Raw genomic sequence first — 27,500 nt, 5'->3', positions numbered from 1 at the left:
ATGCTGACCACAGCATCCATGTGCTTTTGTTTTCCCAACTGCAAAATAATCATGAGAATACTTTATGTATCTTCCTTACAGCTGTGAGGTTAAGTCCTTTCAGGCACCTGGGACTCCTCAGATGAATGGTGTGACACCAAACCTATCAATTGTTAACAGCTAGTTATTACTTTCTGGCTGCTAGCTACAGGTGGTCAGCAGTTTGAATACAGCCTACAGGAATAGCAGCACCCTCCTATCACTCCACACTACCTGCCCAATTACCAGTGTCATTTGGAGCTCATTCTGATTATTTCTTTTCAAGACCAAATAATGGTGTTTAATAGGCTTCCTTGCCACTTGCTTGGAGATGTGTTGTAATATCCTAAGTTGTAATTGGCAGAGCTCAGTAATGCTCAGCATGCTCAGTAACAACAACCACAAGAGGCTCTTTTGAAGATAGGGTAAAACCCCAGGGCTGGTGCAACTTAGCACACAACAGGATGAAGGAGGTTTGGCCTTGTGTGTTTAAGGCACCAAGATGTGAATTCAGAGACCCTGGCTGTAGTTGATGGAAGTTACTTCATTTCTGTTTTACTGTAGTTCCACAGTGATGAGATTAACAGTAAATTCTGGGATGGTGAGACCATGTTCCTAACAACACTTTGAACATTTCATAGATGGACTCTGTTAGGTAGCCAGGGGGCTCTTCTCTAGTCTCTAAGCATGTGTACCACTTTGATTTTAATTTGATATTTATGGCAAAGGATCTGATGAACCTGTTCTGTTCCCTGTTTTAATAGGGAGCATAACTTTGGGATAAGTCCTTGGTTAACTGCAACACTGACATGCCTGACTTGGGGGAATAGGCTCTTTTGTGTTGTCCCTGAAATTTTCCAGGCAGCACTTCATTGATGCTCCATGATAATGTTTAGAGTATAGTGTGTCTAAGCTTTGCAGTCCTGGCTTGGAGCTGGGTGCCTATTCTGGGGCTTAGGAGGAAGCCCACAACTGAAGCTACATCTGTTTTGAGAAAACAAATGCACAAACATGCAGTTGCTTACTAGGACTGTGTGTTCAGATCTGATTTACATGTGCAAATGAACAGATGTGCTGCAGCCAATGTTTATTTGTTTCTTGGCAGCACCCATAGGTCAATGGTGAACCTCATGTTACCTTGTTTCAGTTGGATTGCTGTGAGCTGTACATCCCTCATTGTCTCCTGAGTTCGGTGACAGTCCAGAAATTAACCTACCCAGCCTTCCTTAGCACTCTGCTTACATACTTCCGGTAACTATGTAAGAATCTGTTTCAATATGCAGAATGAGCAATTGAGTCTGCCATTGTAGAAGTAATACAAAGATACTGCACAACTTGAAGAGTTTATGAACCATGTCTGTTAAGTCTTCATCTTGATTTAATCTGGTTTTGAACGTAAACATCAGGTTAATAATAATATCCTCCAGTTTTATATGCCAGTTTTAGTGTCTCATATAGGAACTGCTTCTGGAGCAACAAGACACTCTGCACTCTTTGCAACAACACTGGTGGTTTTAAGATTTTGGACAACTTAAGGATTGGGATATACAGCGTCCCTTCTTGCAATGCTAAAGGCCAGGCAGGCACTCTGAGTGGAGCAGACCTTTGAAAAATAGAGGAGGAATACCTGGGTTTTTTCTACTGCTGGGGGACAGGCAACTGTCTCTGGTTCGTTGATGCCAGGGTGTGTAACAGTTTGTGTGAGAGAGGTGGCAGTGGCGTGGTCATGTTAAAAAAGCGGCTTCAAAATGCAGAGCTGGTACTTGATGGACTGGTCAAGCTGCAATAGGGGAAACAAACCGGGAACGGGAAGGAGAGTTCCATGTCAGAACTTTGGTACTTTAGTTGCTTCCCTGGTGTGTTCATTCCTAGAAAGAGTAAGTTGGTTCTCTCCCGAGGAGCTATTCCATCCAACGCAAGAGGTTTTGGAGGAGGAGACGATTTCTGTGCTTTGTACAGAATATGTCAGCACTTATAATGAACTGTATGAGTCTCGTCCCAGGAGAAGAAAGTCCTTATGAGAGAAGCAAGAGGAACCTGGGAATTTTGGGTTTACCACCTGTTTGCTCTGGGCAGCAGCAGAGCCATTTAAGGACCAGTTACCAAAAGAAAGGTTGGGGATACTTGCATCTGTTTCCAGACTCCAAACAAAGAGGCAGTGTGTCTGTGAGGTGGGCCACAGTCTTACATTTTTGGCAGAGGCAAAGAAAATAATAACCATTTTCACCAGAAATCTCTGAGTCCCCAGCATTATCCTACGCCCTAGGCGGGTAAAGAGCCTTGTGCCCTTCTTCTGTGCTCGCTATAATCTCAGCTTGCTCCTGAAGAGTCAATCAAATAATTCACCTTGGAAAGCATGATGCCACTTGATTAGTTTGACCAAGACCAGTTGTGGTTCTCTGTGGCCTAATTTGCTGCTACCAGCAAGTAACCAATTCGCAGAATCACAGAATCACAGAATCCCAAGGGTTGGAAGGGACCTAAAAAGATCATCTAGTCCAACCCCCCTGCAAGAGCAGGGTAACCTACAGTACATCACACAGGAACTTGTCCAGACGGGCCTTGAATATCTCCAGTGTAGGAGACTCCACAACCCCCAGGGGCAACCTGTTCCAGTGCTCTGTCACTCTTACAGTAAAGAAGTTCTTCCTGATGTTAACGTGGAACTTCCTATGCTCTAGTTTACACCCATTGCCCCTTGTCCTATCACTGGATATCACTGAAAAAAGCCTAGCTCCATCATCCTGACACCTACCCTTTACATATTTGTAAACATTGATGAGGTCACCCCTCAGTCTCCTCTTCTCCAAGCTAAAGAGACCCAGCTCCCTCAGCCTCTCCTCATAAGGGAGATGTTCCACTCCCTTAATCATCTTTGTGGCTCTGCGCTGGACTCCTTCAAGCAATTCCCTGTCCTTCTTGAACAGAGGGGCCCAGAACTGGACGCAATATTCCAGATGCGGCCTCACCAAGGCTGAGTAGAGGGGGAGGAGAACCTCTCTTGACCTACTAACCACACCCTTTCTAATGCACCCTAAGATGCCATTTGCCTTCTTGGCCACAAGAGCACATTGCTGGCTCATGGTCATCCTCCTATCCACCAGGACCCCCAGGTCCCTTTCCCCTTCACTACTTTCCAGCAGGTCAACCCCCAACCTGTACTGGTACATGGGGTTGTTCTTCCCCAGATGCAAGACTCTACACTTGCCCTTGTTAAATTTCATCAAGTTTCTCCCCGCCCAACTCTCCAGCCTGTCCAGGTCTCGCTGAATGGCAGCACAGTCCTCTGGTGTGTCAGCCACTCCTCCCAGTTTTGTGTCATCAGCGAACTTGCTGAGGGTGCACTCAGTTCCCTCATCCAGGTCATTGATGAAAATATTAAACAGCACCGGTCCCAGCACCAACCCCTGAAGAACTCCACTAGTCACAGACCTCCAGCTAGATTCTGCGCCATTGGCCACAACTCTCTGCCTTCTTCCTTTCAACCAGTTCTCGATCCACCTCACTACTTGATCGTCAAGCCCACACTTCTTTAGCTTATCTATGAGGATGCTGTGGGAGACAGTATCAAATGCCTTACTGAAATCAAGAAAAACTACATCTACCGCTCTACCATCATCCCTCCACCTAGTCACTTCCTCATAGAAGGCTATAAGGTTGGTCATACATGAGTTCCCCCTCATAAAACCATGTTGGCTGTTCTTAATGACCCCCTCATCCTTGATATGCCTAGTGATGGAGTCAAGAATAAGTTGTTCCATCATCTTTCCAGGGATGGAGGTAAGGCTGACCGGTCTATAATTACCCGGGTCCTCCTTCTTGCCCTTCTTATAGATTGGTGTGACCTTTGCCATCCGCCAATCCTCAGGCACCTCGCCCGTTTCCCACGACTTACCAAAGATGATGGAGAGTGGCCTAGCAATGACCTCCGCCAGCTCCCTCAGCACCCGTGGGTGCATTCCATCCGGACCCATCGATTTACAGATGTCCAGTTTGCATAGCTGATCCCTAACCCAATCCTCATCTACCAAAGCAAACTCCTCCTTTGTCCTGACTCCTTCTGGGGCTATAGAAATCCGGGGCCCTCGGCGAGAGTCTGCAGGAGTAAAGACAGAGGCAAAGAAGGCATTCAGCACCTCTGCCTTCTTTATATCCTCTGTCTCCAGGGTACCCACTTCGTTCAGCAGTGGGCCTATATTGCCTCTTGTGTTAGTTTTATTTGCTATGTATTTGAAGAAGCCCTTTCTATTGTCTTTAACCCGACTAGCAAGATTGAGTTCCAAGGAGACCTTAGCTGTCCTAATTGCCTCCCTACATCCTCTAACAACTGTCCTATATTCCTTCCAAGCGGCCAGCCCCTCCTTACATAATCCATAGATTCTCCTTTTCCACTTGAGTTTGCCCAGCAGCTCCTTGTTTAACCACGCCAGTCTCCTAGATCCCTTACTTGACTTCCTACTCATTGGGATGCTCCGATCCTGAGCTTGGAAGAAGCGGTCCTTGAATGCTAACCAACTATCTTGAGCCCCTTTACCGCCTAGTACACTTTCCCATGAGACTTCCAATTCCTCAAGGCTGAGCCTGTTGCACCCACTAAATGTTTGTTGTTGTTGTTGCTATGCTCCAAAGCCATCCCCATTCTAGGTGATCTTTTCCCTGAAAACACCAAAGGAAAGAGAAAAATCTTTTTCAAACCAACCACCATTGTTTTTGCTTTTGAACCACACTCTAGTCTGGTCAGCGTTCAAGTGTGGAAGTGTGTGGTGCTGTGGTTAAAACAAGGGTTGTGAGTCACAAGTCTTGAACTTGTAAATATTGGGATTTTTGACCCAAAGCTTCTGCATAACCTTGGGTAGATGACATGACCTGACAGTGGCACTCCTCACTTCCTCCACTCTGGAAGCCTCATCCATAAAAGCTGAAAGAGGAAGGCAGTAAATCATGTGTTTTGAGTGCAGACTTAGGTTAAGACATTCCTCTCAGACTTGGGTGGGACTTGGTCTTGGCATGACTGTACTGTAAGATTGGTAATTGAATATAAAGTACGCCTGATAGACCTTAACTTTGATGTCCAGTGTTATCCTTTTCTGTTCCCTTTGCCACTTCAGTTTTTTAGAGCTCAGAATCAACAGGCTTTGGTATGGATCTGCACTGTGCGTTACTTCAGCCACAACCTCAGCAATGTCCAAGACATGTGATGTTTTGTGCATTCCTGCAAGTTATCTTGTGACTCTGGCCATTCTTTCAGGAGGTGTCTGTAGCAAATTGCTGCATTTTCCTGCTAAGACAGGGCTGGAAACAATATGCAGCTCCTGCTGAATGGAGTGATGCAAATTATTTGAATAGACCTGTCTTCAATACTGGGATGGGTTCTCCATATGTCCATGTCACTTGCCTTGTGTGCCTAAGGTGGAAAAGTGGTATCAGGTATGTGAGAGCTGGATGGTGGGGATGTGTTCAGCACAAAGTTTATTTTGGTGAAAAGTCGTGGTCCTAGCTTAAAAGGCCAGTTACCCTGGCTGAGCTACTGCTCTCACATTCCTCATTGTTGGCTTGTTTCTCCAAGGGTAAATTGGAAGTAGTCCACTCCTCTTCAGTGTCTTCCTGCACTAGTTTTCAAACTGAATAGACTGCTCCCAGAGGACTCGTTCCTAGTTTCAAGCAGTGCCATGCACAGCTGGGACTGTGAACTGGGAAGTAGTGTCTGTTGATGTGTGTGTCTTGAGAACCTATCAGTACTGGATTGTATTCAACTATCTGTATCCTGATTAAAGAAGCTACAGTAGTCTCGAATACTGCAGCTATTAATCTTACTGTAAAACAGTTCCTGTCTTAATTCCCTAGTAAATTTGGACACTATTTTCCACATGACTCTCTTTGTTTTGACTAAAAACTGCTTTTTTAGATAGTCTGTAAATATTTTTGCATGTTAGTGGAATTAGCTGAAGTGGAAATAATACCCTTAAAAAAAACTCGATGTTTTCAATATTTGTTTTTAAACACCTTTTCTGTCCAAAACTCAAAGAAAAGATGTTTTGAATTGAATAACATATGTTTCAAGCCCAAGTGAAACTTATTTTGACATATTTCTTTTACCTGAAAGATTTTTGATTGTTGTTGACTTTTCCCTTAGCCAGCAAGTGAACCAAAAGATGACTTTTATTGCTGCTTTTATGTGTGGTGCATGCCATGGGCCTTTGATTAAGTTTGCCCTGGCAGCCTTGCTCCTTCAGTCCCTGGAGGACAGCTTTATCACACACTTGGTGTAAAAAGAACTCCTGTGCTCTCTCCTTCCTTCCCCACTCCATAAATCCTTTCTCAGGTATTTGCTCCCATAGCCAAGATGTCTGTGGGCATACGGGCTTCTGAAGTATTTCTTCTCCCAGCCCCTTTACAAAGCAAAGCTGGTCCCCCTTTGCCTTTGTGAGAGGGTCTCAGGCATCTCATCCCTCACCTTTCTGGGCAGCAGCATGGGCCATACCTTGGCTAAGCCAACAGATTTTAACTCAAACCACTGCTTAGCTGTCAGCCTGTGATCTGTTCCCAGCCTGTATGCAGGGACCATGCTATCATCTCATTTGTGTCTTGGGCCTCATGGTTTCTGAAGCAGGGATGAGCCTTCTGTGCTGTGTCTCCCTGTGCTGCACCAGTGAGCCAGTGACTGGGTTGTAGGTGGGTTTAGTTGGTTGCTAAAATGTAAGAGAAAAGGCATAAAATTTGCTAATAAGAGTGTCTTTGTGGACTGTGTGAAGGATCTGCATGTGTCTCAGCTCCTCTTAAATATCAGTACTCCTTCCTGGTTCAGGGCATGTGTCCTGTTTAAAGCTGTGTTACCTCCCACATCTTAAAGCTCAATTTAATTCCTTTGCAGTGTGAAGCACACTGAGTGAGCTCAGTAGGTTACACCTCTTGCAGCATCACCTCACTCATGCTGCACAGTAGACAGTTTGCTGCTGCTGCTTGGGTCATCCATGTGCATTTGTATTCATCATTTTGTAATTTTTTTATCTGATGTACCTAAGGTCATTATAGGGTCCTGGCTATTACCATATGAGTGATTCACAATCCACAATGCAGTGATTTCCTTCCCCTCCAATAACTCCGTCACAGATGGAGTGAGCAGAACTAATACGAGTTTACTTGGAGGCCACTGGATAAAGAACAGGCTGAACTAATTCTCCTTTTTAAAAGCAGCACTAAAAATAATAATTATATTCTCATTGTTGGGACACTGCCACTTTACTGGACCTTACTTTTGAAATCCTCCGCACTTCAGCCAACCCCATTTTTCCTTACCTCATCATAGTTTCAGGTTATCATCTTTTCAGGCGTCAGTGCTGAGCTGCCAAATAGATCCCCAGAAAATTGTTATTGACAGGAAAGGATTATTAAACTGGCAGATACTTGAAGAGTCAGATTCCCATGCAAGCAAATCTTTTATATTGATGATATTTAATGTTTTGATTTGAGACCTAATAACTTTAAATGGCTACATATAAAAATTAATTACAACCTAATAAATTCATTTATAATGAATAATGCAATAACCACATAATTAACAGTGATGACTCAAGTTAATGTGATCAATATAACTATAAATTAATTATAGATTATATATTTATTGACTCAAAATCATGATCAGCCTCTAAACTGCTGATATGGGAATCTCTGATGTTTCCAGTACTTTCTTTTTCAACACAAACCCAGTATCTGAGTCCCAAATGCAAGAGTAGGAGTTGGTAAGTTACTTGAACATGCCTATAAACCAGGCAGTTTTAGGTTTTATGTGACAAACTGTTTCAGCAGCTTACTAATTTCTAGCCTGTATGCTGCAGGGTAATCAGTGCAATTCCCAGGAAATCCATGAAGGTTTTAATGAGCCGTGACATGTTCAGTGCACAGTCAGCATGAAGAAGGGCAGTGTGAGGAAGCTTTTGGCAAAGGCTGATGCACATAGATACTGGTTCATGAGGAGCCAGCTGCTAATCCTGACACTTGCCCAGGGAACTCGAATAGTGGAAACTCTGTACCACCTCAATTCCGCTTTTTCTCTGTAAAATTAATGTATCCACAATCTATGCCATTCATAAATACCTTTGCTAAACAAGTTTCCCCATAATGTTGCTGGTTTAGGATACTCACTGTAGGTGTTTCTCCTACAATACTTCCGTTCTTTGTTAGAGGACCGAGATTACCCTGTCCTCTAATTTTTCCAAGGTTAAATTTTTGCAAAAGTCACTGATCTTAAAGGTATTTATCCCATTGGTTTCTGGGTGTGTGGATCAAAACCTTCACTTAGCTAAAGTGATTCTGACTTTTTGTAGGTGCTCACTCTTGTGATTTTTGCAACCACAAGAGTAAAAACCTGGATGTATTCTTTTGAGTTTTAGAGCTCCGCTTTTTCACTGCACTGTTGATAGATATTTAGGAAGTAAAGCTACATGCTGATGAACCACATCCACTGCAAGCTGGCAGCGTCATCTGAGTGACATCCATAAACAAAATTGGGGCAAAGGTGACTACTTATTTGAGCCCAAGGAAATTATGTTCATTTCATGTTCCAATACCCTAGATGTAATACTTCTGACGGGGAGCTACTTAATTTTTTTAATTTGGTGGCCTGGTGTTTTGGATTGCTAATCTCAAACTTCAAAGGAATGATTTTATTTAATCCATTCTAAAATGTAAAGCTATGTATCATATTCTTGCAAAGTCAAAGACAAAGAAATTTCACTTGACATTTAAGAGAATCCAACTCCTCAGTCAGATACCTCCCTCTGCTATTCAGAATTACAGTACTGAGACCCTATAAATAAAACCAGGAGTGAATGAAAACTCAAGCAAAATTTGTAACAAGCAAAAATCATTTGTAAAGGAATGATATCTTTTATTAGGTCAGCTAATGCAGCTAAAAATAAGAAACAGATATACTTTTGTGTGCAAAACCAAATTGGATTTGTTTTTTGTTGAATGAACACTCGTGTGTTAAATTGAATAGAGAAAAGGGACAGCTACTGGTGGATGGGGTAATTTTTTAAGTTCTTTTTTGCTGAAGTGCTCTTAATATCATGATGAAGAGACTTTCCCAGGGCGCTCTTTGAATTGCCTGGATTCTTTTAACAGTAGTTCCTTTCCATTGAAAACATGCTGAGTAGTAGCAAAAAATTTGGGGGTACTAGTACTGGGGGATGATGTACTGAGAATTATGATGAAAGTAGCCCAGAAACACGATGCGGTGGCTTTCAAGAGATTCCTCCCTTCCTTCCCCCCCACTTAAACCACACACAAAAACACATTCTAGGTGGTCGAGGAGGCATTGCCTAGAAGTACAAATGGCATGAATTGCACATGTGATTGTTATACTGGGATAAAAGCTGGAGTCGTGACAAGAGCAGATCCTGCTCCTTCAGTATTTGTACTTTTTGAAAGCCAATTTGGCAAGCAGCATAGCAAGAGCCTAACAAGTAGATGGACATATGGGGAGGCAAAATAATTGTGCATTAGGAATACTGTGCAGATGTGAGCTGAAGTAAGGGCGTAACTCCATATGGCACAATGCTGACCTTCAGTTAGTGTGTGAATGACAGTACGCGGTGCGGGTCGCACCAGCTGATGGATGCTGTACTGGGAGCAGGGTTGAAACCAGACAAAACTGGATTTACACAGATCATCTGCTTCCTAGAAAACAATACAGCAGCTACTGACAGCTGTTGTGCCTGAGATCATCCTGGTATTAACACACCTTGCAACTCTGACACCTTCCCTAAAACACTTAGTGTATACCATTCTTCTGGAAAAAATACCTGCTATTACCACTATTAAAGTGGAGGTGGCTCTTAATCCCTGTTAATCTCCTGTGCAAGGAGAGCATAGGTGAGCGTGCCTGATTTCTGTCCATGTTCTCTGTGGTTTAAAAGCCTTTTTATGCCTTTGAGAGGAAATTGCTTAGTCCTTTCAAACACAGTATATTAAAAATCCTGTGGTTAGCATATTTCTTTGTGGAACATCATGTTGGGTTTTTTTATAAAGTAACCCCAGAGGGATGTGTGTGTTAGGTAGAATACCTGTGTTATTGGGGAAGTGTGATGAGCGGAGGACTTAATTCTTCAACCTAGAAATCCTGTGACGAAATATGCTTGATAAATCCAAACTGCAATTTACAATCTATTACCAATTGTTCCTCCCTTTCTCTTTTGTCTGTTAATACTTACACTGGCTAAGGACTTGGCCTCATTTTATCAATGGCTGCTTGAAGTACTCAGGAGGATTTCCTCCAGTATTCACCAGAAGTCTTTGATATATGAGATTGTAGGCTAACGCCAATAATCTTTTGTGAGGAAGTGTCACAATACATACATCGATCATCCAAGCCTCTATCTGTCAGACTCTCCCAACCCAACCGTATTTTTCATGACACAATGCGGCGCATGGCCTTTAAATTACCCATCTGTCTGACAAATCAGTGAGTGTGGCAGAAACTGGCAGCAGTTTGACGTCGCCTATCACTTTAACTGAAGTGAAAGTAATGCAAACAGATTTATGGGATCCCCTTTGATTATAGACTATGAATATATTTGGAATTGATGTTTGGGAAAGAGACACAACAGAGAGGCAAGAAAGGCTTGTAAGCAAAAGCACTAGTGTTAGGTTTGTAGCTTTGCTTTTACTATGAGCGAGATTGTCCTTAGTTTTTTCTCTCCCCATAGGGTGCATTTAATCTGAATACCTCTGACTTCCTCTTTTTTCCTTCTGGGTGATTATTTAGCTGTTCTAAATTAATAAGTTTAAGAAAACTCAGCCTTAGTATTTCTAAATATATTTGAAGTACAGCTGTTTAATATATCTGTGGCATTCATTGCATGGCAGTAAACACTGCTGAATTTACAAGTGTGCTCTAAATACAATGGAGCACAGCAGAAGACAAATAGCTAACAAGGGTGGCTGCTCACTCCAGTGCTGGTGAGGACTGAAGTTCTTTGATGGAGTAAAGTACTGACTTGGTTTTATTGATCCAATGGTTTATCTTTGTTACAGAAATGACCAAGACCTTGACTTTTTGCCTTTTGCTTCCATGCAAGGCTCTGGCCCCAGTATAGTATTGTCTTGCACCTGGTTCATAATTAAAATGTGCTGTAACAAGCCTGGATTTTTAGAAAGAGGATTTTATCCTACTTATTGATACTGTTGTTTAAGTGCAGTGGTGAATTGTGATGGTGAAAGCTAGGATGGAGAACTACTGAGTAGGTCTCACATACAGGCAACAAGATGCCCATTTAAACAACTCTTGGCTGCAGCTGAGCTTTTGCAGCCCTGAGCCATCTGATCCAAGTAAGTGGGACAGTGGTACCCTTTGGAGATTAGTACATTTGTTGAATCATTTTCTGAGCTCTCTGAAGCTTATTTAAGCTTCTCCTGATACACTACTTGGCTTTCTTCAGAGAAGCCACAGACTTAAGCAATCCCCTTCTTTTTAAAGAAATAGTTTTCATGAACAAGTCACTTAACAAAACAGTTATGGCTCGCCTGTGATGGCTATGCCTGGATTCCAGGGGAAACTGCGATTTGTGGGGTTGCCACAGAAACTCATCCCATTCCCTAAGCATTTTCAGAGTTTTGTCATGCCAGGCAGCACTGATTTATCAGCCATCTGTCGCTGATGTACTCCCCCGTTATCACAGCCATTGGTAGCTGTGGGGATCATGATCTACAGCTGCTTAGCTCTTAGATAAGCTCTTCTAAATCTGGAGTCTTTCTCCTGAATTTTGCTTGGGAGATGTTGGCATAACCTTGAGCTGAATTTGATTTGTTTATTCCAGTGTGCAGCCTAAACCTCTGGTGTCATTGCATCATGGTTCTGCAGGTCTTTCAAAACAACGGAGGACAGATGCCTTCTGGGACAGATATTTTCTTAACAAACCAAACAGTCTTTCTCCTTTTCCCCCAGTTAGTGTTTGTCTTGAAAAGAAAGAAAGAGGTAACATTCCCCTGTATGCTAAGCTGTAGAGGTTGTCATCATTAAGATGATTGCTACACAGAGCAAAACGGGCTTGCTGCGCAAAGGAGAAGGTGCTAGCAGATGGAGCTCATCACTGATGGGATGGGTACTTTCCAGGCCACAGCTCTTATTTGGAAACCACATCCCAGCTCCTGTAAATGGGGTTTTGGCTGTGTCACTCCTTCATTTCAGGCAATTTTCATCTTCAGTCTTTGTACATGAAATGAGAGGCCTTTTGACTTCAAGGTTCAGGCTTCTGCCAAGCTTGTGACAGCTGGGTTCTTGCACAAGCATCTCCTCCCACCTCCATAGGTGAGGAGGTGGAGACAGTGGTGCCAAGTGTTGCATTTCCTCACACAAGGTTGTGTCTGCAGAATTTTATGCATCCTCCACAAAAATAGTGGGGCAGTTTGTAACAAAAGTCAGGGGTCATGGGGATGAGTAAGTAGAGCAGACAGTAGAGATCTTGGTGTCTGAGGTTGCCATGTAAGTTTTGAAGTGCCTGGGAGCCTTTGGCTGCTCCCCACGGGAAAAGCTTAGGTGGTCTTTTCACAGAATCACAGAATCCCAAGGGTTGGAAGGGACCTCAAAAGATCATCTAGTCCAACCCCCCTGCAAGAGCAGGGTAACCTACAGTACATCACACAGGAACTTGTCCAGGCGGGCCTTGAATATCTCCAGTGTAGGAGACTCCACAACCCCCCTGGGCAACCTGTTCCAGTGCTCTGTCACTCTTACAGTAAAGAAGTTCTTCCTGATGTTAACGTGGAACTTCCTATGCTCCAGTTTACACCCATTGCCCCTTGTCCTATCACTGGATATCACTGAAAAAAGCCTAGCTCCATCATCCTGACACCTACCCTTTACATATTTATAAACACTGATGAGGTCACCCCTCAGTCTCCTCTTCTCCAAGCTAAAGAGACCCAGCTCCCTCAGCCTCTCCTCATAAGGGAGATGTTCCACTCCCTTAATCATCTTTGTGGCTCTGCGCTGGACTCCTTCAAGCAATTCCCTGTCCTTCTTGAACAGAGGGGCCCAGAACTGGACGCAATATTCCAGATGCGGCCTCACCAAGGCTGAGTAGAGGGGGAGGAGAACCTCTCTTGACCTACTAACCATACCCTTTCTAATGCACCCCAAGATGCCATTTGCCTTCTTGGCCACAAGAGCACATTGCTGGCTCATGGTCATCCTCCTATCCACCAGGACCCCCAGGTCCCTTTCCCGTTCACTACTTTCCAGCAGGTCAACCCCCAACCTGTACTGGTACATGGGGTTGTTCTTCCCCAGATGCAAGACTCTACACTTGCCCTTGTTAAATTTCATCAAGTTTCTCCCCGCCCAACTCTCCAGCCTGTCCAGGTCTCGCTTTTGGGTCTGTCTTTCTTCCTGGCTGGAACTTGGTTAGTTGTAACCTATAAAAATCTTTCCTTTGCCTAAAGGAAACCCTGACATGTTTGCATTTACCTGCTAATTGACTAGAACATTCCCAGTACCTGGTGTTTTTTTCAAACCCAAGCTACTCCTGTTTTAAAATCTCCATCCACAGTTCTCCCATCAGGTTATTCCTGCCTGCATTCCACGTATGTTCTGAAAACACACTTGTTGGAAAACTGTCTGTGTAAGTCCCACACCTTGTTGGTTTTGGTGAGGGAAGACAAATCTACACTGGAGCACAGAAGACAGATGTACTGTCTCAGTGCACTGTTCAAAGCATGGACAGCAGCTAGGCTAGCATCACTGTGAAAAGGAAAGCTGTAGATGGTGTCTTTGCTAAGGTTCTTCCTCTGGTATAATCCTGTGTCTACTATGAGGTTATTGTCAAGTACAGCTTTGCTAGTCAGAGATCTCACCAAGGCAGGTATGACAGTTGTCCTACACAGTTCCACCGCAGTTCCTGGAAACATTAGTGTCTAGTGCTGATCTTTATTATAGTATGGTCTGAATGTCATGTTTAGGACCCAGGGAATGATACTGGAGGAAGATCTCTATGTTCAGCCTGGACCCTCTGCTTGTAGTCCGTTTGGCTAGCTTCTGCTGAGTCAAAACACCTGCATTTTATGAATAATGAATTTTTCTCTACCTCCAGGGAAGATGCATGAACTTCACTCGAGTGAAATCGGATGGAACCTCTGCCCCTTACAGCCCACCGCCGAAGCTGCCACGGCGTGAGGAGGTTCCTCTCAACAACGCTCCAAGGAATCATTCTCCTCCTGTGTCTCTGCAGCCTCCTTCCAGGCAGCCACCTCCTGGACCACCCCCATCCCGAGTGCCTCCTGGACCTCCTCCTTCACGCCCACCACCACAGCCCATGGCTTAGAGTACAGCAAAACCCTGATCGACAAAACATGTCTCTTTGCTGAACACAGCATATTTATTGAGTATCGGTTTACAGTTAAAGATATCAGAATTTGTTGCTGGTCAGCAAAAAAAGAAGAAAAAATCAAAAAAAAAAAAAAAAAGAGGAAAAATTGCCAAGTGTCAATTTTAGTGTATGAATATATTTATACCACACGTGCTGAGTAAACATTCAGTGGATAGATTCAGAGCTATGGGATATAGAAACAAACCAAAGTGAATCATCTAGATACAGTAGCAGCTTTATATGTATACAGTTGAAGATCTATTTACATACGACATTTGTCTGGCTTGGTATGTCAAATCATTCATTAATGACTTTAGCCGGTACATGTACATCAGCTGTTTTGATAGCTGCCACCTGCAAGTTGGTTAAACATAGTTCATTGAGAAATTTGCTTTCTTTTCCCCAACAGTACTGCATCCAAATGATAATATGGAACAATAATTGCAAAGATAACTTGCTGCCTTTGGTTCTGCAGGTGGAATTTCCATGGAAGTTTATAAGAAGGCTATAACAACAATGAGGTAAAATGAGACTATGTGCCAATAATCAAGCAACAGTAATCTAGCATGGAAGAGGAATATCTTTTTCTGCTGAGAAAATTGGATTTGAACCTGCCATCTATGCATATATTTAGACTTGGTTGCATAGGATAGCCACTGATGGCCAGGGTTCAGATTTGTCCAAAGTTCAGAGGAATTTTGAAAAAAAAAAACCAAACATTTTGGCCAGGTGTTTAATTTTTATTTACAGAAAACAAGTTGTAAAATGGAGCAAACATTCATGCAATTTGAGCATGAATGCTGTAATGTGCAAATAGCATGTATTCTTTTTATCAGCAGCATTAAGGGATCCAGTACTATTTAATTGGATAAGTTTTCTTTTGACCTTACCACAAAGCAGAACTAGATCCTCCTGTGATTAAAACATGAATTCCTCTATAAGTAGCTCTTTCTTTAGACAGCCCAGATCCCACTAAATGTAACCTTGCAGTCTACCTGTGGTCGAGAGGCATGGCGTGAAGTGTCAGCATGAGCTTTTGTCCCTGTTTTATATATCGTTTGGCTAGAGTATTTCCCAAACAGTGTGACTGCTCACCTCTGACCTCCATTCTGTGTGTCATCAGAAAGTGATGGGAGCACCCACACAGAGGTGGGAATCTATGACGCGGGATTGTGGGGACAGCCCATGAATAGTGTTCACTGAGCAATACCTGAATGGGTTGTGCCCAGATCATTCCCTAGTGACTCAAAATAACTCCTGAGCTTGCTTTTTCTTCACCACTAGCTGTTGTATTGGAGAGGGTGGCTGCAAATTCCTATGCTGGTTTGCTTTGGCACTGGCTGTGTTATTAGGATAGTTGTAGAAATAATGTTTATGTTGCATTATGACACAGCATATACCTATCTCTCCATCTGTGTGTAGGTGGGGGTGTGTAGCACATCACAGTAGTTACTGGCACATAAGTCTAAGATAAAACACTAACAGTATCATGCAGTTACTCCAGATTTTAGGCCTCTTAATGCAGTTGTTACGGGCATATAAAATTGCACTGGTACAAAGAGAGATCAGGCTTACTGTTTCCAGCCGAAGTCCCACTTGCAGAACACCATACCAAGCTCTCATCAGTCTATGCTGATCACTGTGACATGCCGTGTGTATGCAGCTGAGGCTGTCAAAGATAAACTCAGAAGAACCACAGAGCCTCTTTCTCCTCTTGCACTGCTCTGCTCTTGAGTTATGCTCTTACCTCATATATATTGGTGCAGGTAGTGGCATCATAGTCATAGGTGCCTGCAGGCCTTGGAGTTGTTCCTAATTTAGGTCTAAGCCAGCAAAGCATTTCTGCATGCATTAAAATGTCCTGCAGGTTGAGAGGAGCATCCTTATGCCCAGTACTTTGCTGACCTGTGACTTCATTGTAATCAGAAAGGAGAACTGGGGGGTACTCAACCTTTTCCTCATTCTTTTTAGTCACTTGAATAGGGTCTGCATAATTTGGTTCATAAGAATGGATTTCTGTTTGGAGGAGAAAGAAGTGTGTGTGCATGTGTGTGCGTGTGTCTGTGTTTGTGTGTGGGAGCTGCGTTGGTTTTTGTTTGGTTTTTCTTCCTTTACAAAAATCGCTCGAAGAGTAGCACTGCTATGAATGGAAAGGCCTTTTGCAGCCAGTGTGACACACAGTCACAGGAGGAAGCTTTAGCTAATGAAAAAGCCTGGAAGCCAGATTTTGTATTGTCTTGCACCTGTAGATATCTTGAGAGTGGTCAGTAGAGTTGTTGCAGATTTGTACTGATTTGTATTTGCTAATGATGGTAGAACTTGACTTACTTCCAGTAAGAATGGAGGTGTTGGCTTAGGGAGGGCTTCTCACAATAACATATCCAACATGCCTGTTTTTTGCAGTTGAAGGGAGTAATATTCTTTGCTGGTATAGCCAGTCTTGCAGAGATAACAGATACTAACAGTTTCTGCATCCCTATCAAGTGCAGCGAGAATAGGAGTGGTTTGCACTTCCAGGTGATGAGATCTGTATATGATAAAGCACCATCAATTTGAAAATTAGATTCAGCATAAATGGAGTTTCCAGCAGTTTCACTATATAAAATCAAGCATTGGTGTGTAACTCATGTTTTGGCTGCAGCTTCTGCAATAAGAGTGCTACAGGTTTAGTTTGCCAGTAAAGTGGGAAGAAGAAAAGTGAACTTGAACTGAATTGCCTTTGCAAAGGTGGGGGGCAGTGAATGTGCTACACTGGCTACAAAAGGACCTGTTAGTTGTGTAGAAATGTGCCCATCTGCAGTGATCTCAGACCCTATAACAATGCAGTAGGAGAAAACGGTTGCTACTTCACTGTTGCGCTTGAAACTTACTTGGGGCAAATCAAATCAGAATAAGCCAACTGAAATCAATACAGCAATACTGTTGTCTATCAGCTGAGACCTGGCTCAAAATAAATGGACAAAATCCCTCCAACTGGCTTGATATTTCAAGGTTTGTTATGGTATGCTTGTATGTCAGTTTTGATGATAGTAAATGCTAAGAAATGTTCTCATGTGGGATGATTGTCCTGTATTTTCCAGCATATAGCATCATCCAAAACTTGCAAAAATGGATATCTAATGCTTCCCCAAATCCAAGAGAAAAATGTGGATTAGGAGGATCTTTGGCTAACAACACAGATGTGACATGGCACAAGGTGCAAAGCAGGGGGGATGGAAACCCCATGTGTTTAAACCTTATATAGAACCACGTTGATCAAAGTATGTTTATGGCCATCTTTCAACCTCAGTGCATGTATTGCCATCTGTGAGAGTAGAGTGCAGAGCAGACGGTCCTAAATGTAAAAGGGAGGGGGCGGGGGGTGGGGGGAAGAAAGGAAAAGAATCATCTCCTCCTCTGAATGAGTGAGCATAACAATGAATGACATATTTCCTGAACTGTACCAGTTCAAATGCATGTGCACCTGGTGCTCCTAATGCTTTTTACTCCTGTTGGTCTTTAGACAACATGATCAGTAATATGCTTTTTCTCTTTATTTGTATGTTGGTTTTATTGTTATTTCATTTGGGGTTTTTTTTTTTTTTTTTTTTAGAAAAACATATTTCACTGAGAAAACAGCCCTACTTCTGTAAATATAGAGTTTAATTTGGAGGAGACAGCACACTTCTGGATGTTACTGCTGGACAGTTATTTATTAAAAGGGGCTTAAGGTGAATAAATACAGGTGGCTCAGCATACATGCATGCAAGTGTGATAATGCAGTATAGCATTGTCAGTTCTCTGTAGTTTTTAGGGAAGGGGAATTTTTGGGTCATCCTGGTTTGTTTAGAAGTTTGTTACTGATCTGATACTTTTGAATAATGCAATAGACTCCTAACATATAACAGTGCTTGAGCAGATGTGTAGATTATGATAGATTTTATGGGTTTTTTGGGGGGAGGGGGTAGAGAAGGAAAAATTTTCTAGTTTTTAAGGGAAAAAAATGTACTGTACTAAACTTTTTTTAGAAGAAGGTAAGTGTTTTCAGAAACAGTGGGGATGTGGGCTGATAGCTGGGGCATGGAGGTGAGGGACAGAGGAAGCAGTTGGATTTGGGGGTACAGAGAAGTTTTACATGGGTGTGTGGGTTAGTTCCTGGTATATGTGGTACAAAGTTCTGTAACTGACATGCTGCTTCCACATTATAATCCTATAATCTTTATGCATTTTATGCACCTGCTCCATTTTTCTGAGAAAACTTTGCAAATGTAATGCCTGCATGCAAATGTGGGACACGTAGCCAAAGTGTTATAATCCAACATAATGTAGTCTTAATGGATTCAAAATCAACAATAAAAGTGCTTACTGGTTAAACACTACAACGAATTCCATTGCAGGATCATTTTACGAGGGGATAAGCTTTGTCTGTACTTCGTTTGTGATCAGGTCATCCATCTAATGGTCAGGAGGAGAAAGTAGGGTTGGGCTGCCAGAATTCCTATCCTCAAGTTGCTACCCATTCATTATTTGACTAGAGACAAGGGTATGTTGTGTCTCAGTTTCCAGTTTCTAGCCTGAGAATTTCAATGTTTGCCTAATTAATTCAAAGGTAAGCCATTGTTTGTTGGAATCCCTTTCAGATCTCAGGTAGCAGGGTAGAAACGCTGAGTAAATTTTACTGGAGTCAGTGCTCAAACATTGGTTGGCACATGGGGCAGGGTCTGAACTTACAGCTGCTGTCTTGAAAAGTTGTCTAATGCATAGAAACAAAGTAGAAGCCACCCGAGACAAGATGTTAGAGCTTAAGACTTTAGCAAAGAGAAATACTATGGCAAATCCTATACCTATGGAACCTGGAATAAACAGGTATCAAACACAACTACTGTTTTAGAAGTCTTGCCTGAAGGATGCAGGACTGGATCTTAAGATCACCTTCTCCCTCACTATCTCTGAAACTAGTTTTCTCTTCCCTCCGTGCTTTTAATGCTTCCTCTGTATCAATTTGAGCCCCATTGAGGATTGGGGCTGGTGGGGAGCCGGGCTCATGGAAACAAGACAGGCGAGAAGGTCAACAGCGGTAGGCCACAAAAATCTCCAACCCCAGCAGGCTGCAATTATGGGTAATCAAGGCTACTGCAGAGCTGCTGAGCTGTGCTCCGCACTCAGTCTGCCCAGCATGGCAGCCACAGCCCTGCGCGCAATGGGAAAGGAGGCTGGTCCTTGCACACATGCAGTCCCCTGAACCCGTGTGAGCCTCATCTCCAAAAATGGCAGGCACTGATTTTTGGGGGTGTGGTAGCCACGTGAAGGCAGGTAGGAGCTGCGTGGTGGCTGAGGCAGGCATCGCCCTCCCTTCTTGGCAGCTCCAACTCTGGCTGTGCTGCTAATGGGAGCTAAAATCCTTTGCTTTGAGATGTGCTCCTCCCTCGTGGAGTCAGGGGCTCAGACAAAGAGCCTGCCTTTCTCTCACTCTACTCCCCAGACTGGCAAGACAATACTCACACAAAACGGTTTTGTGGCCTTCGCTCTTTTTTGTTCCTCCATCTGCTTCTTACGCAAAAAGCAGGGCCAGGCTCTCGAAGGAGATCAGATAAACAAAAGCGGTCCTGGAGCCAAGGCTCTGGGCATTTTTGCTCTGCATTGACAAAACCTGACACTGGCTGCAGATGTGGTTGGTTAGGTTTATGCGTGCCTAAGACAACAAAGTTCAGATTTGACCTGAACTTCCCCGGAGATTGGGAATGTGCAGATCCAGGGTTTTGGTTTTGGATTTGTCTATAAATAACCTCCAGCGCTGATGTAGCATCTTTCATCAAACATACTTCGCAGTCTCAGGAGTGGCATTTACATGTGAGCATACACCAGCATACCCTATTTGGCTACATGGAACTCAGCAGCAAGAATATTACTGGCTGCAGCAATCTGAGCCAGGAACTGAAAAAATGTCCTTTCCCCCTATCCTCCCATTCCTTAGGAAACCACAGGCAGAGCATGTTGCCTGTGCTGGAAGTTCTCTGATCTTTACTCTCTGAATGTGCTTTGCCCTTTGGGTTAGTACTCATGTCAGGCTTCATCGGGTTCTGCCTCAAAGTTCCCCCCACTCCTGCACATTGAGGAACCCACTTTCTACTGCAAGGGAGGCTACATGAAGTTTCCTAGCCAGGTATCACTTTGATTCCTGCTTGACTGCAGCCCAGGAGAACAGTGAGATGATGAAATTGAGATGAAAGAATTCCCTGACAGAAATGAAACATCCTGCTGAGTAGTTTTGCTTGTGACATAGATTGAGAAATGTTTCCTTTTAAGCTTTCAGAGGTGCAGGATTGTTGTTCATGGGTAAATCTTCATTAAGGGTCCTCAGATAACCCCATCTGTGTCTGCCACAGAGTTCAGTGTCCTAAGCTCTCTTCATGGCAGCCTGTCACTGCCATGTAGCACCACGCCAGTGTCCTCCTGCATCCTGCCTCTGGGCCATGATTCTTGGGTTCAGACTGTCTGTTTCTTCATGATAGAAATAGGGGCCCTTCAGAAATGTCTTAGGGTCTGTGACCCAGAACACCTCATATTGGAGATAAACACTTTTCCCTGCGGCAGCAGAGGGATATGGATTTAAAGCATGAGTCTTCCCAAAGTGCACAGGGAAACAGCAGTCAGCACATAGCCACATGTAATACACAAGCATGTGTTTGACGGAGCTTACTGAATAAAGCTGCTCCTTCCTCATTGATCATGGCTTACGTACTGTCAGGTTAAAATACTAAAAGCTCTAAAATGTTTTTTAGTTTCTATTTTTTTGGTACACAGGAAGATGTTTTGAGCTGAAAACAGGAGTCCCAAGATACCCCTTCATCATCAAAAGCATGTTTGGACAACCAAAGCCAATGGAAAAATATGGCAAGCATATGTGGTAGCTCATCCTCTTCAAAAACACAACTGTGGCTGCTTTGTGCCTCTCTTTCCTTGTGCATTAATAACAGTTCAGTTAAAAGTGAACATGCCTAGAGGTACGGGTTAATCCTGGTCAGCTTTAGGGGTTTTTTCTATTGTTTTCTGGATTTCTGGTCCTCCTGTGTAAGGTCTGTTGTGTACTTTGGTGATAAGGGGATGCTAGTGCAGCAGTGAGACTGTCAAGCCTGGTTCCAACTGGGAAATCCTGACATGTCCTCAGCAGACAGGAGCCTTCAGAAGGTAGTTAATAGCTTTTACAAGCTATAGTCATCATGACGGTAGATTTGGGTCTACTGTGTGTCACCAGGAGCCACCTGCTCCAGGAATGCACACAGCCCATATCTGAGACACCACAAGTGACAGCCTGTCCCCCAGGATAGTCACAGAGACCCTGGTGGGGTCTGTCTCCTCCCAAGCTAACAGTTTCAGCCAGGTACCACCAGTGCCTTGCAGCGCTTGTCCCTCTCTAGGGGAAAAAGTAAGCAGGGAAAGACTGTAACTCTGCAGGCTCTGGAGTTTCCCAACTCTATGTCTATTTTTGCCAGTACTAATGGTCTCCATCACTGAAGTGACTCACAGGTCAAAATAGGAAATAGCTCATTTCCTTCCCATCTACATGCAGGAGCAAAGGAGCAAGTCTGCCTCTAACCCAGACCATCTGCACCCAGTACTGCCCCTGGAAGACCAGGAAGGATGCTTCCCAGGTGGTCCCAGGCAGCAGCTCTACCATGGTCTCCTGGAAGGGAGATCAGGAAGGTGAATGTTCTGCATCCTTCATGAATCCTGTTATTTTCCTGAGTGGTGCATAGATGATAATTGTCTGCTTGCCAGGGCCCTGAGCTGGAGGCTGCTGGTGCTAACAGGGGCACTGAGGAGTTGACAGAGCACCCCTGGGCTCACCAACTCTGCAGAGTTTCTGTGAGGTGGCACAGCCAGCATTAAGGCTTTCCTTCCCTCTTGTGATGCTACTGCAGGCAAATGAGGCTATGGCTGTTTCTCTGCCCTTTGTTATGCCTCAGCTTCCTTTGCTGCAAGGACAGATACCAGCTCTGGCTGTATGAACTATACAGCTCAGCACTCCTGGCCAGGCTTTCCTCTCTGGGTACCTTTGCAGCTCCCCCTGGGGCAGAGGGAAAAGGCAGGAGAGGCTCCTTGTGCTGGCCGTGCACATGACTCATGTCTGGCATTCTGGTATTTTTGGTAGTTCAGGAACAGCCCCAGCTCAACAGCAGGAAATAAATATGAAAATAACTTGTCAGTGTGTTTGCAGTGAAGCAAAGTTAATGATGTCTCTGTCAGGATCTGGCCACAGCAGCCCCTTTCCTAGCTAGCTCTTGAAGAGCTGCACACAGAGAATGAACTGTGGAGAAGCATTTGCCTCTGCAAGCCTGCTGCTGCTCAGACAGCCGGCTAAGGGCAAGTGTCAGCCCCAGAGCCTGTTGTTGTAGGGTTTGTCCAGTGAGAGCTGATAACACCTTTTCCTGCATGGATGCTGTGAGACCTGAATCAACGCCAGCCAGATGTTCCTTGACAGGGCTGTCACCTGCATAATGGATGCCACTGCAACCAGGCACAGGGACATTATGGCACATGGTACCAACCCAGAGTGGCCATTTGGACTGCAGCCCCTGACAGCACTCCATGCTCTGGTAAGGGCAGTGCAGGGCTCACCATGGCAGAGCAGGGTATGACAGCCATGGTGATTGGGGAGGCAGGCCTGGCTGAAGGGCAGGACTTGATAGCCTATTTCCCACAACGGAGCAGCTTGCTTGGAATTCTGCAGAGCAGACTGGGAAACTGGCATTGCTTTAAAGAAAAAAAAATAATACTTATTTCAAGCTGATTAGAAAAAAAAATAATACTTATTTCAAGCTGATTTTGCTGTGAAACCCTGCTTAAACCAGCAGATCCAGCAACAGCCTTTTCTACTACATGCGGACTGCACATGCTGTCCAGGTGCCCTTCTGTTTGTTTTGCCAAGGAGAAACTCCTGCCTGTATAATTTGTAGACCACATCACTACCATTCTCTCTGGTCTTCCTCATCTTCACCACTGAAAAGCATTGGCCTCAGACATTGCAAGCATGAGGTCCACATGCTCGGCTGGGATTTGCACAGTTACTAAGCAGGGAGCAGGTTCCTGCTGAGAATGTGTGCTCACCCTGGTAGACCAGATTACTTTTGTCCATGTGCTGTGTGCCTGTAATCTTAGAAGGGAGTTTATGCAGATGTGTATCTATGTGATTGAACTACTTCATCGAGTCACACATACATGCACACTCACATCAGAAGAGAGAACTGACTTTTTATGGAAATGGAAATTGGAAATACAAATTGTAAAATCCTCTGGGATAAGAGTTGACATTTGTTTCCTAGATACTATTGACTTGGAAGGCAATGCAGTCATTTTGCTGCTCATATAGGTGTTACCCAAATCTCTACTAAGGTTCCCTAAAGCTAATAGGACCAGAACCAGACATGTTGACCTAACAAAAGCAATCCTCCAGACATCACACAGCTTCTCCAGCAATGTGATGCTTTCCCTACTGCCCAGCACTGGAGAAGATGATTGGCTCCTAAGCCAACATCATCTATTATTATACGTCTTGTAACTCTCTGCAATTAAAAATGATCTGATGGCTAAAGGCTCCCACTAAGGTTCCGTGCCACAATGAGTCCCACCTCTGCTCCTTCATGGTCAGCCTCCCTTCCCAGGCTCTTTCCTTCACCCTCCTCAGAGCCGCTACTTCCTTGGCCATGTCCCTGCCTCTTGCAGCCTCTTCAGAGCCAAGCTGGTAATGCAGCAGTATGCACAAGCCTGTGCTGTTTTCTACGCTGCACTTCATACAGGCACACTCACTGGTGAGCTGTGACCTGATTGTTATATCACTGTCAAACAGACACCGATCAACCCTCAAAGATGGACTGAGTAAAATTCTTCAGGCGAACAAGCCCTGTCCATCAGTCCTCTTCTGTTCTTGCACTTAACTGAGCATATCTATGAACTGATGGCAATGATTCCATGTCTGAAATGTGCAGCCCCCATTTATCACCTTTGTGACAAAAATTGGTGCTGAAAATAACCCACAGTCTGGGACACAAGGTAGTCTGTTGAGGCATGAATGAATACTTCATGACGTTCTGCAACTGAGACACTGTGGCGCTGTGAGACTGGCTCTTGAGAGAGGGTGTTTTGATTTCTTGTTCTCTCCATGACCCTGAACACATCCTTTCTGGTTTGACCCAGTGGAATCTAATCACCTCAGTGTCATAGAGGGTCTGGTCTTAGATCACCCACCCATATCTGGCAGAGGTCTCCAAAAAAAACTTGGAACGTTTTCAACACAGCTAGACCACAGCCTTCAGCTTAAGGAGAGCTGGCTGTTTTAGTAGCACTGTTGCTATTTTTAGTGCCTGTAATGCAAAAGTCTTCTCTGATATAAGATTGCTTGCCCTGTTTTCTGTTCTTGTTACAACAATTTGTGAAATATGTTGGTTTCTCTTAGGAAGCAACAGCCATTGCATAAGCATACAATAAAATACAAATCCCAAACTATTCACCCTCACCTATTCCCAGTAGCTGTGAATTCTTCATCAGGTCCTAGAAACTGGCATCCAGGTGAGGGGGAGGATGTGTAAGTGTCCACATTGTTGTGAGATATGGCTCAGTAACCTGTCTATACCTTGAATGACAAATTGTCATAGGCAGACCCATTTGTTGAAGCCTTGTTCCTGCCCAAGAGCTCAAGCAAGTGCTCATGTAAATTGTCCCCAATGATCTGCTTAGGTGATGAAGATCATAGGTACCTGAGTAGAGACTTAATGCCATGTCCCCAAGAAAGAAAAGCAATACTTTATGTCTCCTTGTCTGTGTTCCCCATTGTCAAGGTTTTGACACTCAAATGTCTTTGCTATGTCCACCAAGACATCTGAACGTACACAAATGGAGTTCTGGATACCAGCTCCAGTGTTGCCAATGTAATTAGCATGGCCACACTGACTTCAGCAGTGTCACTGTGATTCTGCAGCAGTGGGAGGGTAACTAAAATCAACCAGAAAGCCATGTGTCTGGCTCAGCACTCACTGAAATCATTGGAGATTTTCTGCTGATTTTACAGGTGAAAAAAGAACACAAAGAAATGTCTGCACCTGATGAAAAATGTTCTTTCTTGTGTAGAATCCTATACCTGTTTCTTTTGATGACAATGTTATGATAAGTCTGCGATCTGCTGAATCCGGTAGTGAGCCTTTCAACAAAGAGTGATTATGTATTTAGAATTATAGAAACACAGAATGGTTAGGATTGGAAAGGACCTTAAAATCTCTAGTTTCAACCACCTTGCTATGGGCAGGGACACCACACACTAAATAAACCATGTCAGCCAACCTGGCCTTGAACACTGCATTGTGTGTTTTGAACAGCCATTGTGTGGATGGAGCATTTACCACTTCCCTGGGCAACCCATTCCAGTGCCTCACCACCCTCACAGTAAAGAACTTCTTCCTTACATCTAACCTTAACTTCCCCTGTTCAAGTTTAAACCTCTTGTTCTGTCACTACAGTCCCTGATGAAGAGTCCCTCCCCAGCATCCCTATAGGCCCCCTTCAAATACTGGAAGGCTGCTATGAGGTCTCCACACAGCCTTCTCTTCTCCAGGCTGAACAGCCCCAACTTTCTCAGCCTGTCCTCATACAGGAGGTGCTCCAGTCCCCTGATCATCCTCGTGGCCCTCCTCTGGATTTCTTCCAACAGTTCCGTGTCCATTTTATGTTGAGGACACCAGAACTGCACACAATACTCCAGGTGAGGTCTCACAAGAGCAGAGTAGAGGGGCAGGATCACCTCCTTCGACCTGCTGGTCACGCTCCTTTTGATGCAGCCCAGGATAAGGCTGTTTTCTGGGCTGCGAGCACACACTGAAGCCAGCTCATGTTCATTTCCTCACCGACCAACACCCCCAAGTCCTCCGCAGGGCCGCTCTGAATCTCTTCTTTGCCCAACCTGTTTCTGTGCCTGGGATTGCTCCAACCCAGGTGCAGGACCTTGCACTTCACTATGTTGGGCTTTTTCTCTTCTCTCTTAGGCTGCTTTGTATAAATCTGTCTCCGTTACATGGTCATTTCAAGCAACAGTACTGTCTTTAATCGTGTGCAGAAACCTGTACATTCCATCAAGGACTGCACAAAAAATCAATTCCCATAGAGGTGAATAGGGACATGCACAAAATATTTCACACACTGGCATCCAAAGGCTTCCTGAAAGCTGCCTACCACCCGCTGCTGGCATGTGAACTCCTGGCATCTGTCATGTCCCCATCAGACCCAAGTGAGCTGCCTTCTCCCGTTTTGATTCAGAGGGTGCTTTCTTTGTTGGCTTTTGCGGTTAAACAAGAGCAGCAATTACCGCCTTTGTGTGGGGAACGGTTGTTAGGGTGACTGGGAGGAATTCCTTGGCACCAGCACTAGCGCAAGAAAGGAATGAGCAGAAAAATGATCAGCCAGAGCTGCTGTGCTTGTGTTAGCTCCTCACCCTGGCTCTCCCATGGGCAGCAGAGGGGCACTGTGCAGCAGAAGTGCCCTGGAAAGGTGAAGCCCACACACCCTTCACCACCCTCTGCACAGCTCTATGCACTCCCCTGCAGCACTGGCTATCCCTGGGGCTCACCCTGCTGAGCTACAAAGGTTCTCAGAGGAGTCAAGATCTGAGTTTTTACTCTATTGCTGCTTCTGTGATTGAGCACTCCTCAGAACATATATACAGGAATTTTCTAATACTTGGCATAGCATTGCAAGAGAAATACATTGCAGTAATGAAGGAAAATAGGAAAATTGAGCTGCACTAGTGATTTTCAAATAGAAATAATCATATTTTGAGGTACTTTTCACTGTCAAACCTGGTTCAAAGGCACGAGAAGAAAGGGCAGGGTGAGCAGTGAGCTGCTAGGTAGGTGGGTACAAGTTTTTTGGGCTTTAGTGACTTTATTTTTGCATTACAGATGATCTGCTTGCTCAGACTTCCACCTTCCTCGTCTGCTCATTTCCCCCAGCTCACACCTGTTTCATAAAGAGACAATAACGTTTGGTTTGGCTTATTGGCAAATTTACACAGCTCTCATATAACAATCTGATTTCAGGTGATGGTGAGTTGATTAGTATATATAAGGGTGTTTGCTTAATAGATTGTGTGGGTGT

The 27,500-nt window shown here is 44.1% G+C and overlaps 1 protein-coding gene across 1 annotated transcript in view; it reads left to right on the top strand.

The window, feature by feature from the left end:
• Positions 1-18,742, top strand: part of ANTXRL (ANTXR like) — a 60,031-nt gene extending 41,289 nt beyond the window's left edge. The window contains exon 18 of the mRNA XM_065671823.1: positions 14,106-18,742. Coding sequence (XP_065527895.1) covers positions 14,106-14,336 — 231 coding nt within the window. The 3' untranslated portion in view covers positions 14,337-18,742. The remainder of the gene's footprint in view (positions 1-14,105) is intronic.
• The last annotated feature ends 8,758 nt before the right edge of the window (positions 18,743-27,500 follow it).

This window comes from Lathamus discolor, chromosome 3 (assembly GCF_037157495.1).
Source record: "Lathamus discolor isolate bLatDis1 chromosome 3, bLatDis1.hap1, whole genome shotgun sequence".
Classification (NCBI taxonomy): domain Eukaryota; kingdom Metazoa; phylum Chordata; class Aves; order Psittaciformes; family Psittacidae; genus Lathamus; species Lathamus discolor.
The sequence above is the reverse complement of the archived record's forward strand: the minus strand, read 5'-3'. Positions and strand labels throughout refer to the sequence as shown.